Below are 13,827 nucleotides of genomic sequence, written 5' to 3'. Positions count from 1 at the left end.
CGCGACTGAGATGGTCCGGGCATATGAAGAGGAGGTGCGAGAAGTTGGTCGTTACAGGGGGTAAGAGAGGTAGAGGTAGGCCGAAGAAGTACTGGGGGAGACGATTATACAATACATGGCTATACTCCAACTGACTTTGGACATTACCATAGACAGAAAAGTATGGAGGTCGAGGATTAGGGTAGAAGGCTAGTAGGTAGTTGTGTGTTGTCTCACCCTATGTGGGGAGGGGGGGGGGGATATCCGCCTCCTCTCATCTTTTCCTTTTAGTAGTAGTATTCAATTATCGCGTAGTCTCCTATGATTTGATGTGTATGCCTATCTTTTGTCGCATTTATTTTGTATCTTGATATTTTGATGTCTCCTTTTTTTAGCCGGGCGAGACAACCTCTATCCCATAAAGATAGGGGTAAGGTCTGCGTCATCCTACCCTCCCAGACACCATTTATGAGATTACATTGGGTATGTTATTATTAGTAAGTTCAATATTTGACTTTTAATCGTAAGTCAAACACCCCCACTTTATATAATTTAAGTATCTTTGTCAGATAATTCCAAATACTCTTTTTTTTTTTTTTTTTTTAATTATTGTCAAGTATAAAGCACAATTAAAACATTAATATGTCATCTTTTCACTAGAGAACATCAAAATGATAAAATATATATTTTATCATGATCTCAAATTATCACAGTTACTTTCAAGTATATATGTTATCCATTCAAATAAATTGATTCATATACTCGAAAGTAAATGTACATGATCTTTATGTAATAGATTTATGCCATCATATTTTTCTTTGGCATGAACAACAAATTAATGAGCATCTCAAATATAGATAGCATGCATATCAAGAGCATCACAAATAGATCATCTACCCAAATATTTATGAAGATAGATTTCACACAAATCACACAAAGGGTAGAAATTCAAAACCAAATAATAAATAGAGAAAGTGATTATAACGCGATTTTTATCACCTTTTCTTGATCCATTTAATTAAATTTGACGAAATCGCTTTTCGTTTGCACCTTTTCACACAATTATGAATAGGAGTTCCCTTTTTTTTCTCGTGCCTTAGCCATATGTGGCAAGTGATTACACAACACTAATAATCAGAAGAGAATTTCACTTCAATCATTTGGATCAATAAAGCCATGAGATAAAGTTGCAATTCAAAAATGAATCAATTGGGAACCAAACGGTCAAACAGATTATTGGGTTACGAAGGTCGCTATTGTCAATATCCCCTCGTTACTTCAAGCAAATTGTGGTATTAGATTCACAACAGCAAACAACGCAATAAAGTACGACATCATTTAATTTTTGTTGCTATATCCTTTTCTTTTTTCAATGGCAATCAATATCTACTTCACAATGCAGTAGTATCTCTTTAAGATTGTTAGAAAAAAAAAAAAAGGAATCGAAATAAAAGAACAACTGTCCTTAAAGATATATTGTTGGTATTCTTTTAGGGGGTTACAACAAATTCCTTTCAGCATCCAACAAAGTCCTAGTATACTACAGATTTTTCTTACACTACTTCAGGAGGGTCCTTATATTTGTAAAACATGAGAGATGAGTTTTCAGAATAGTCTTGCTCTTTCATGAATAGATGTGTCTGTTCAATTTAAAACCTCCAAATATTACAAACTAATTCAACATTTGTGCATACAGATCATGTTATATATGTGCACGCATATTATTTCGTGTTGATTATGCCTATTAGTCAAGATCATACGATAATTGTACAATTTGGCTAAGCAAGTATTTTGAGCCAACCCTCACCACTACTTTGTCGGGGACAACTGGTGATACTTACTGGGTGCATGTAGTTTATTGTACTCATGTTACACTTACCGCACATTTTGTGCAGGTACCGATCCATGTTCTAGTAGAGTGTATAGCCCGCCTTAAAAAGGCGATTTGGGGACTGGCGTGGTAAGCTGTTGTTTCATAGCGCTTGGAGCTTCCTTCTCTTTTTATTACTTTGCAACTGCTTTTATTTTCCGAACAATAATTTATTTTGAGAAAAATTGTATTTATATTTTTTAGCCGCTCATGACTCTTATCGTCATTTCTTGGGGGTTATTTATGATATCTCCGCACAGTGGACTTCTCTTTTGATTTAATATCTAAAGTTTATTACTATTGTGTTTTCATAATTAAAATGCATGGACTATGCGTATTAAAGGGTTCTCCAAACAGATTAATTTAGGTGCCATCACGATTTAGACAAATTGAATCATAACAAATTAAATGTGAACCTAAGTTAATCAAATTGATAATATTCGGATTACCAAATTTTTAAAAAGAAAACAGCAGTGCATGAAGTAGAACAATAGATGAACCAGGCAAGGACTAAAGCACCAGATATATAACTTTGAAGAGGCTATCTAATCTTTTTATTGACAAACAACACTATTATCGTGGATACTTTAACAAGCAACAATTATAGAGACAATGAAAAGATCATTTCTCTTTTATTTTTTAACAGTCTCTGGTGCAGAAACAGCGGTGGCGGAGGCCACGGCAGTGTCCGCCGGTGAAGCCTTCGGTCAGGCAAACGGTGGCACAATTGGTGTCGCTAACACACAGCCCCTTGAAACGTTTGCTCTGTGACTCGCAAGTCCTTGCCTCTACACTGCTCGTTGGTCCCATCTCTATCAATTGTAGGCAAACATCAATCATCATCAATTATAAACATTGTCAAGATGAAATCAAGTTATATACGTTGTCAGTGTAAGAGGTTTTTATTCCATCAGTCAGTTTTACCTGTTGTATAATTAGGTAAACCATCTTATGCGAATACATTTTAAAGAGAATATTCTTTGGATGATTTGATAGTATATAGTATTTCTTAATCAGATAGTCGATCGCATATAAATTTAAATCCCGTTTAGCCATAGATTTTTGGAAGCTTTTTCTCTATAAAAAGAAAAAAAAAATTGAAAACGTTAATTGTTTGTCCATGAAATTTGATCAGTTTTTTTAAAAAAAAAAAAAAAATCAAGTTTCAAAAACTAGTCAAGCTTGGGTAAAATTTTTCTCGCACTCACAATACTTCAAATTTTTTTTTCAAGTGAAATGCATGTCCAAACACCATAACTCAACTTCTAAAAACTTTTTTTTTTTTTTTAACACAACTGCAACAACTTTTTTTTTTTTTTTTTTTTGCACAAAAATTTATGGCCAAGCGCTAGCTTAAAAACTCTTCTAAAATTACAAATTTCACTTTGTAAAAAAGCTTATTTGTAAATATTATTTAGATGACCTAATAGTATCGTAATTATCTTTTAGATATCTAATATTGTAAAATTCTTTCACATTACCAACACATAGAAATTACATCGGCTAATTATATTTAGTGCATCTTCGTGCAACAAAGTTAAAGAGAAAATGTTTCAACAATAATGAGGCTGTTAGAAAACTATATAATAAAAATTTATGAAGAAAGAAGACAAACCAGTGGCCAAAAGCAGCATTGCTACAAGGAAGCAAGTCGCCAACAAACGCTTGGAGTGTCCCATCTTCACACAGAGAGAGATATAACTAGAGAGAGAGGGAATGTGATTAGAGAAGTTAAGTACTGGTTGAGACTAGGAGCGGCTTTATAGATGCTTTTAAAATCCTAAAATATGATGCATGTTAATCTTATTTATTTAGTTAGCTCAATAAAAGAAGTAGGGGTGTTCATGGTTCGGTTTGGGTCGGTTATTGATTAAAACCATAACCAAACCAATTTAGTCGGTTTTTAAATGTCTAAAACCATAACCAAACCAAATAAAATAATAACCACCGGTTTAGTTATTGTCGGTTTGGTTCGGTTTGGTTGGATTTTCGGTTTATGACTAGCAGCCATGAGACTTATCAGTAAATATTAAAAAGTTGAAAAAGACATGTCTTTTTTTTTTTGTTCAAACGATATCTTTTATTTATAGTTTAAGGTGGAACATACATCATAGAAACATTTTCACTATTAGTGATAGTGTCATACTCAAGTTACCCAAAGTTAATAAACTATTATATATAAAGCTAAAAACTAACTAAGTAGTGGCTGCACCATTTTTGTCATCTTAATATACGTACCTGGAAATAAAGTAGAGCATAGGAGCTTTTAGTTGTTATTACAAACATACATATTAATTAAACATAAAGACTACCTAAAATTAAAATTAAAATATATGAAATAAAAAAACTTTGTATAATGATCCCAAACTTTGGGGCGATTTTGCATTTTGCCCTAAATTCTCCCATTTTATTAAAAAAAAACTTTACGTAATGATCCCAAACTTCGGATGTTTTTCTATCATTATCCCCAAGGCTAAAGCGATTCAGGAGTTGTTCTTTTACTCGCTTTTTAGGAGGATTATCCACAAAAGAAGTATTAGGACATTATCATGTGCTTGAGTTGCAGCAAATGCTGATGTTACCGAAGTATCTTCTATAGGAACCTCCAAGTCTACAATCTCTGTCCTTTTCATATGAAAAATATTAGAAGTTTAGGACCCATTCAGACAAGAAAAAAAGAAAGGTATAAATTCGAAAAAAGAAGAAGAAACAACCTAAAATCAAATGGCTGACAAAGAAAGGCTAAAAATTTAAGTTAAAGACATTAGATTCTAACGTGAGATTAGTAGGTTTACACTTAACACTTAAAGAGTTAAAAGACTTAAAGACATGGGCTTGAACATATTCTTAAAAACAGGGGCCTTAAACAATCATGTGAAATAAGTAAACCAGAAATCAAATTAGTGATTAAAAGGTATAAAATATTTATAATTATTTATGAAAAACTAATATTGTACATATAAATAATTAAAAAATTTATGTATATAATTTATCGGTTTGGTTCGGTTATTTATTCGGTTATTTTTTAATATAACCATAACCAAACCAAATATTATCGGTTTTTAAAATTTAAAACCAAATCAAACCAAACCATACCAAATGTCGGTTTTTTTATTCGGTTTGGTTAAATTTTCGATTTGGTTTTGGTTTTAACCAAAACCGTGAAACATTTATTAAAAAAGTAACCATGCCCCACAAAAGTCTTCAAGTGTCTTAATGTGAGTCAACTCTACTCTATGATAGTCAATTATGCTATTAAAGTATTTTGCTCTATTCTGAGATGGCCAATTAGCCATTAATGTATTTAAATCTATTTTGAGATGCTCAATTATGCCATTAAAGTATTTTACTCTATTCTGAGATGGTCAATTAGCCATCAATGGACTCTTTCCGTTCACTTTTACTTATTCACTATTTCTAAAATAGATTTTCATTTTTACTCGTCATTTTTCACATATCAAGATAAAACAATATTTTTTTTTACTGTTTTACCCATAGTATTAATTACTCACTTCAAATTATTTTTCAAATCCAATAAAAATATGCATCAATTAATATGGGTACATTGGTAAATTATGTACTACATTTATTATTTCTTAAACAGCGTGAAAATTCCAAAGTGAACGGAGGGAGTATTTAACTCTATTTTGAGATGGTCAATTAAGCCATCAATGTATTGAACTTTATTTTGAGATGATCAATTAAGCCATTAATTCAGCTCTTAACAATTAACATAATCCTGCAATTAAATACGACTAGTGAATATGTATCTGCGCTTTGCGCGGTTATGAAAGATATTAATTAGTAAATTTAGAAATAATACTTCTATACATGGATTTGGTGATGAAAATTTTCACCTATATATATATATATAATTAGAACTTTGATGAGAATTATATTATAACTTGGTTAGCTAGCCAGTAATTAATTTCATTGTGGCTCATGATTTCATAGCTAGGTAATATTGTCAATCGTATAGTAGAATTAATTATGGCAGGCCCCTATTATTATAAAACTTGAAATATAGAAAAATCTATATATAATATAAAGCTAGGCATGGACAATCCTATGTGGCACCTCTCTATGGCCTCCATTGACATTTATCTTTTTTCTCCCTTTTTAGATTTTTATGAGTTTTTTCTACTAACTAATGAATTAAAAAAATATAATATAAAGCTAGGCATAGACAATCATACGTGGCACCTCTCTATGGCCTCCATTGACATTTATCTTTTTTCTCCTTTTTTAGATTTTTATGAGTTTTTTCTACTAACTAATGAATTAAAAAAATGGCTTCCAAGTAAATGTAGCAATAAACCCATGTAGTAGTAGTAGTAGTAGTAGTAAATGATGATCTTTATGATTCAATCAATGCCCAGATAACGTTTTTGGTTGAATCAGCCCAAAACACTTTTTATTGTTATTATCATATTCCAAGGCTGCATTTGTTTTTTTTTTATTAAGACGTCTGAATCTGAATACACATCTGAATATTAAGATGTGGTATGTAGATCTGAACACTGAATGATTAAGACTGTTTGTTTTTCATCATCTGAATCTGTATAATATATCAATATTTAAGCATAATAAATAAATAATTCAAATTAAAAATTATATCAAACAAATATTAAGGTAAGCAAAAAAAATATTATTTGAGAGATAAATTAAAGTATTTAAAGATATAAATGAATATTTTATGTTTGATACAATTATTGAACTATCTGAATTATTCAAAAAATGATATATCCTTAAAAATAAATTGTTTATAAAATGCAATCAAAAAATTTAAATTTAACATAAATTAATCTATAAATCAAACCTATCCAACAAAGTAAAACAATATCTCAAATACAATTCTGATTTAGACACATAAATATTAGAGTATTTGAATAATTAACTAACAATCATCAAATTGTAACACTCCAACACTTGGAAAAAAATTCAAATAACTAAAATATAGAACTCTCAAGTATTTCATCTTCTTTGCATTAGTTGGAGTGCAAGTTGCTCCCTCATATCGGTCATTATCTGAGAATCTTCAACTGTCCAACTAGGTCCATTTGTTTCATCTAATGCTTCTTCTTGTTGTCCTTCTTCATCAAATATCACTTGAGGCGTATCAAAATGATTAAACAAGTCATCATTGATGCGCTCCTTCCTGATAAAATTATTAACGGCAAAACATGCAATTAGTGAACAGAGGAGGAAGAGACGCATGGAGAATGTACTCCCAAAAGAGAACATCAATGAATCTGCAATGGTTAATAGTTTGGCAATTATAGGATTTCAAAAGCTTAGAGATAGTAGTTGAAAAGACCACCAAAACATAAAATGGCCGGTATACGAAGTTGAAGAACAATTCTAAGGAAGTTTAAAAGAAACCAAAACATTGAATAGATATAGAGGAAGATGAACAGGATACCATATATGGACATATATAGATAAGATAGGTTTTCTTTCTCAGTTAGAATTTGGTTTTTCGCTAGGTGATAGAAACCAAAGCACTCCAAGAAATCACATCTAGTTCAAGCATTTTATCAAACACCTTACATGCACATCCCAACTTATTACCTTTCACAGCTTCAACAAATGAATCTAACGCTAACCCAGTTGTTAAACCATACCCATGGACTTGTTTCCCAATTTTAACGCAGCTAACACTACACAAGATTCAATAGCACCAGGAAGAACATGTATATCACCCAAAATGTGTACAGATAATAATCTTGAAAATAAAAAAATAAAAATAGATAATATAGGTTTTCTTGGTTGAAACTAAATAATGCACAACTCTAATACAAAAATTAGCAATTGGCTTATGAGGATAGGAAAAACAACACCAAAACAATCGAATTCAAAACTTAAGAGAGGAAAAAGAACACTCCATTCATGTATTAATTAACGAACTAATGTTTGTTAGATAGGTGAATACTTGTAAAAAATCCAACATCTTACCTGTTCAAGAAGAAAGAATTTGATGAATAGCTTACTAATAAAGAGGGAGATAGAGCATCGTTGATGCTTGGAGATAAAGAGAGAAGGGTAAATTATAAAGAGAGAGAGAGAGAGAGAGAGAGAGAGAGAAGCGTAAATTATAAAGAGAAAAAAAAAACAGACGTGTGAGCTTTTTAAATTTGGCATTTTTGAGAGTCTGAATCCCATTAAGATTCTTTTTGAAATCTGACCGAGTCAGATGTTTTCAGATGTATTAAGAGACTATTTTTAAAAAAAAAAATGCACTTAATGGGCTGAAATCTGAACCATTCAGATTCAGACCCCCATTAAGTGCAAACAAATGGGGCCTAAATCTTTTCATTTGCTAAAACCTTTACCTTTTCTCATATATATATATATATAAAGCTAGGCAATCAATCAATATATATAATAAAGCTAGGAATAGCTAATTCTATGTGGCATCTCTCTGTGGCCACCAAATGTATTTATCTTTTATCTCATCTTTTTGATATTTTTCCCTTCATTTTTCCTTTAACTACATTTAAAGACCCATATATAAAGACAATAAAGAATAAAGAATTGTAGTAATAAATGGAAAAAAAAAAATGAAGAGGCATAGCATAGCAACGTTACTTAAGAAATGAATAAATTATAAAGACAATAAATATATGTATTAACTGATAACTAACGGTGAATTCATCTTGCAACACAAGAATACTAATCATCTTTTGTTTCTCTTTTATTTTGGCTTTTTTCTCCTCCATTTTATTAGTTTAGCTAATACTGAAAAGCCTAAAAATCTCTATTAATTAGTGCTCTAAACGTTATGATTCTTGTACCCTTCTCTTAAATTAATTTTATTTAATGTGTATTAATATATTTGAGGGGAGGTTAAAAGACAAGAATGAACCTAAGCCTTATGTTGGCTATATCTTCCATCTATTTTAGCTTCAACAGTTGTTACCTATGAAAGAAGAAGTCTCCAACATTGCATTTGGGAATTCTTCCGAAAGAGGTAAACTGCCTTTTTAGCTTTTAATTTTACTTTGCATGGTCACAGCTTATCTTGTGAAATTTATGTGTGAGTGAATATTTAATATCTTGCTAGAATTTATTTGTATGTGTCATCTTCCAAGCATATTCAAATGGATCAATTTCTTTACAGGTAAAGATATATGCAAATGTTTTCACTGAGAAGTGTACTCTTTTGAATTCAATAATTACTTATTACCCATTATTTATCGAAATTTGGTAATGTGTGTCATGCCATCTGCATAATGGAGCCTGGACACTCAACGAATCAATTTCTTTACAGGTAAAGGTATATGCTAATGTTTTGATTGAAAAGTTTACCCTTTCGAATTCAAGAATTACTTCTTACTCAGTATTTGTTGAATTTTGATAATCCGTCCTATGCCATTTGCATCGAAAAGCCTAGACACTCGGTGATATTCATCTCAACATTGAATATATTTCTTTCAAGATAGCTATATTCACTCTCTGAATTCATGAATTTTAAAATCTGGTTAGGCATATCTCTACCTATGCTCTATAGTCTTGTGACATATATTGATGCTTTTGTTGTTGTTGTTGTTGTTGTTTTAAATGATTTTCAAATATTAAAAACTAGCTGCCACCTTCAACATGGGGATATGCATAATAATTAAAATGACCAAAAAACTATGGTGAAACAAAAATTGAGAAAGAAGGAAATGGCTACCGAATCATTCTCCATATCAATTTTAGGATTTTAATCAAATTTGTTAAATTAAAATATTTAATGATAAAAAAATTTAAAAAATATATTTATAATGTTTTATTAGTTCTTTTTTAGTCCTAATAATTTTGTTCTCCAATTAAGATAGTTTGTTTTTTCCTGTTCCTTACTATATTGGTACTTTTCGTATTATCTAATTAAACTATAATTAATGTGTAATAATATCTATGCTTACTCATATCCTATAATATGTTATGCATTATTTTAATATATTATTCTATATTTTATGTTGAGATTTGAGAACCTTATATTCTTATTACTTTATCTTTATTATTAGGAAGTGAAAACAAGTAAGAAAGGAAACAAGAAAAAAGAAAAAAGTTAAAGATAAAAGGGTTAAAGGGGGGAAGGAGAAGGTTACATATGCACAGAAAGAGATCGATTTCTCTTGAAATTTTGTCTTTATATTCCTTTAAGAAAAATGAAATATTAATTTACTCACATAGATTATATAAATATTTATTGAAACACCGTCTTTACACCCCATTAAGAAAGATGAAAATATTGTTTCACTCACGGAGATTGTACAAGTATTTATTGAAGACAAATAAAACTCTCACGTAATGAAAAATCATAGTAAATATATAAACTAGAGTTAACAATATAATTGGTTAAAATTTGAAATATTTGAATTTAAAAAATAATAAATTTATAAAATTAATATTCGGATGTCTAATCTGCGCGAAGCGCGGATAGGTTCACTAGTCTATATATAAACAGCAATCAACTTGCTCTTCCTAAATGAGAGACGTTGTACCTATTTCTTCAAACGTTGCAAATTTTGAGCTTTGGGTTTCTTCAAATAAGTAATGGTGGCAATTTAATTTTCTTACAGTTTTTAATTTTTAAATTTAATGTAGTAAGAGAAATGAGAAAATATTAACACCATAAAAAAGAGGGAGAACAATAAACTGGAGTAACTTGAGCAGAAAGAAGAATGTGAGGAAAAAAGGCCAAATGAAAAGAATCCTTATCAGAAAATTATGTCATATCATGTTATCAACCACAAATTATATAATATATAGATAGATAGGTTGCAGTACCACAATTACAAGATAAAACACAAAATCTCTTTTTGTGTTGTTGAACAATATTACTGCTACTGTATATGATTTGTGCTCTAACTTCTTACAATGAAACACACACTCTCTTTCCTCGATTTTTCATTCAAGCAGTCATTCGGGTGATTACGATCCAAGACTTAAATAACGAAAAAAGAAAGGAATTAAAACTTTCAAGACAGGAAATATAACATTCAGTCATTGAACTTATACAATAATTGGCTAATAAGAATTCATTTCTTGCCGACATCCTTTCAACAAAATATAATGCAACATAAATTCTAGGGAAAAATAGCCAGAACATTAGTCATATCACCTATTGAAGCTCGCATCTCTCTCGTCATTCCTCTTGCATTCCAAACCTCTTCCTCTTTTTAATAGAAATTAAGTTTTTCATGTAAGTCGCAGTTTCTCCTCTACTCAAATTTATAAGAACTTCTCTCTGAAACGGTTTAGAGAAATTGAAAAAGGTGAATTTAAGAGAATTAAGAGGTGTAGTTAAGAAATTAATCTATGTAATTACAGAAATAAAAGTGATTTTTTGTTTTTTAATATATACATATTAATTCTAGCCATGGTAATATCATTATGCTGAGGCAGAACACGAGCAATATTACGAGTTTCTTCCTGCTTAACTCTATTATTTGGTTCCAAAAATATAGCATGGCCTCCAAGCACGTTAAATTATGTCCTCATGTATGTATGACTTAGAAAAAATTATCGCTATAAATTTACTTTTGATGCGGCAGATATATACTCTCTTCTAATCTTTTCAACTCTTTTAACTTTTTTAAGCTGAGGTAAATCCTTCTGATTGGCATTTGCTGGAAGAGAAAATATAAAAGGCACGTTAAAAACATCGATCAATGATAAAAGATGACTTTTACTTGGAAATTAACTGTATAGATACATTGAAATCCCAAAAAAACCACGTGATTTCTACAACGATATTCCAAATTAAATTTAACTATCAATTTGATTTAAAAAAAAAAAAAAAAAACATCAAGATAAAAAAGTAGAATTACTTGGCAAACTAACTGTATATACATACGTGGATGCCAAATAAATGCGATCTGCTTGGCAACTAATTGTAGAACACACGAAAATGCCAACACCCACGAAAATGTCAACAAAATTTGATCTGTCCATGCTTCCAAATGAACTTTGGGAATGAATAAATAGCATCACGCATGAAAGTTTAATTGGACTTTAAGATTATAATAAAGCTAGAAAAACTCAAGAGACTCAAGTCATTATGTGTATAGAATTTAGTGTTATTTAAAGCTTATAATGAAGGATTTGTAACTTAAAGTTCATGGGAAATTAATATTTAGGCATTTTTATGTAGACGAATAAGGAAGAAAAAAAATCAAAAAAAGGAGAAAAAAGAAAAATCTGATGGCTGAAATGTCATTACAACTATGTAATTTTCTGTAGATATTAATATATCAGTAGTATCTATTTCACCAAAAAATAAAAAATAAAAAAAAATAGAATCATGGCAGAGAGGTGCCACATTGTCATCTTTGCTAAACTTTTATATTATATATAGATATAGAAGATTACACACTCTAACTGTTTTAGCATTATCCTCCCCCTGGATAAAAAAGAGTGTCCACTTAGCCTTTTTTTCTTGAGTCAAAAAGAGTGTCCACTTATCAAATCAAGAAAGAGTTAACTTTATTTTCCTAGATTTACTCCTATTAAGTGATATGTGATCAAATCTCAATACCTAGTTAATTAGAGGCAGTTTAGTCCAATTATCTATTTTTGTCTAGGAGTTAGTATTTTCTTAAGAGTGTGCAAATGGCTAAGTAGATACTCTTTTTGATCTGGAGGGAGTAACATATTACTAACGCAAGAATAAGAAGTTTTTGTAGTCCTCACCGAGTTACTTTTGTTAATTTACTAGTGTTAGTTTTCTTTACAAAGTGCCATGTGTTGTTGACTTGTTATCCTTATTTAGTTCAATATTACTTAGTTGTCATCACATGATTTGATAATTAAGGAAAAACACTTTTGAGATGTTTTACAATACCCTAATTAGGCTAAGTTTTTAGGAGGTCAAAATTGTTTATTTTTTCTCTAAAGAATACTTATTTAATAAAATGAGGTGTTTGGCCAAGTTTTTAAAAAAAAATAGTCGTTTATGCAATATAGCAAAGGTTATTTTAAAAAGTTTAAAATTTTTTTTTCTCAAAAGTACTTTTGTGCAAGTCTCTGTACTACTAGAATGTGTAGCCAGCCCTAAAAGCCGATTTGAAGACCGTCGTGGTAAGCTGGTATTTCATAGTGCCTTGGAGTTTCCTTCTCTTTTTATTACTTTGCTACTACTTTTGTTTTCCAAACAATAATTTATTTTGAGAAATTTTTTATTTATTCTTTTAGACGCTCGTGACTCGGATCGTCGGGATTTTTTAATGATATTTTCGCATAGTTGACTTCATAACTTCTCTTTTGGGTCAATATATACTCTTAATGCTTATTATTGTGTTTTTATAATTAAAGATAGAATTACATAGTTAACGAATTTGCCCAAGGGATGGGAATTAGGTGTCATTACAATTTTTGACAAATTAAATCATACCAGATATAAATTTAAATAAACCAAGCCAATAAATTTCAATTTCCAAACATTTTTAAAAAAATACAGAAATGCATGAATTAGAACAATAAATGAAGTAGACAAGGACTAAAGACTAAAGTGCTATACATACCGAGACTATCTAGTCTTTTTATTGACAAAGCAGCATTATTTATCATGGATACTTTAACAAGGAAACATTTACAGAGACAGTGAGAAGATCATTTCTAGTGCATGTTCATTTGAAACTGTGGCTCTGCAGCAACGAGTGTTGTGGTGTAATGGCTGGTATTATTCCATCCTTAATCAAGAGGTCTAGAGTTCAAGCCCCCTTGGGTACAGAATCAACATTGTTAGGGAGTGATTTGCCCCCAATGTGGGACTATCTGACACGAATCCGAATTTAATCGGGCAGTAATGCAATATCGGACACTGATGGGAAATCTCGAAAAAAAAAAAAAAAAAAAAAGGTGGCTCTGCGGCTCGCAGGTCCTTGCCTCTGCATGTGTCATTGGTCCCATTTCTATCAATTGTAGGCAAACACCAAAAATCAAGAATTATATATACTACCAATAATAAACACTAATCAATTTATTTTATT

General features: G+C 30.5%; 1 protein-coding gene and 1 long non-coding RNA gene across 2 annotated transcripts; both read right to left on the bottom strand.

Annotated features, from left to right (window-relative positions):
* Positions 1-2,374: 2,374 nt before the first annotated feature.
* LOC132043190 (defensin-like protein) lies at positions 2,375-3,623 on the bottom strand. The gene is made up of 2 exons (XM_059433674.1): positions 3,465-3,623; positions 2,375-2,661 (listed from the first exon to the last, which is right to left on the bottom strand). Exons 1-2 carry the CDS (start codon positions 3,526-3,528, stop codon positions 2,489-2,491), a joined length of 237 nt encoding a protein of 78 aa, XP_059289657.1. The 5' UTR covers positions 3,529-3,623; the 3' UTR covers positions 2,375-2,488.
* Positions 3,624-6,633: 3,010 nt separating this feature from the next.
* Positions 6,634-8,161, bottom strand: LOC132043193 (uncharacterized). Its single transcript, XR_009411722.1, has 2 exons — positions 7,805-8,161; positions 6,634-7,007 (listed from the first exon to the last, which is right to left on the bottom strand). It is a non-coding gene; the product is annotated as an uncharacterized LOC132043193 (long non-coding RNA).
* Positions 8,162-13,827: the final 5,666 nt, after the last annotated feature.

Source organism: Lycium ferocissimum, unplaced genomic scaffold (genome assembly GCF_029784015.1).
Source record: "Lycium ferocissimum isolate CSIRO_LF1 unplaced genomic scaffold, AGI_CSIRO_Lferr_CH_V1 ctg2187, whole genome shotgun sequence".
In the NCBI taxonomy this organism is placed as follows: Eukaryota; Viridiplantae; Streptophyta; class Magnoliopsida; order Solanales; family Solanaceae; genus Lycium; species Lycium ferocissimum.
This window is presented reverse-complemented; position numbering and strand designations above follow the sequence as displayed.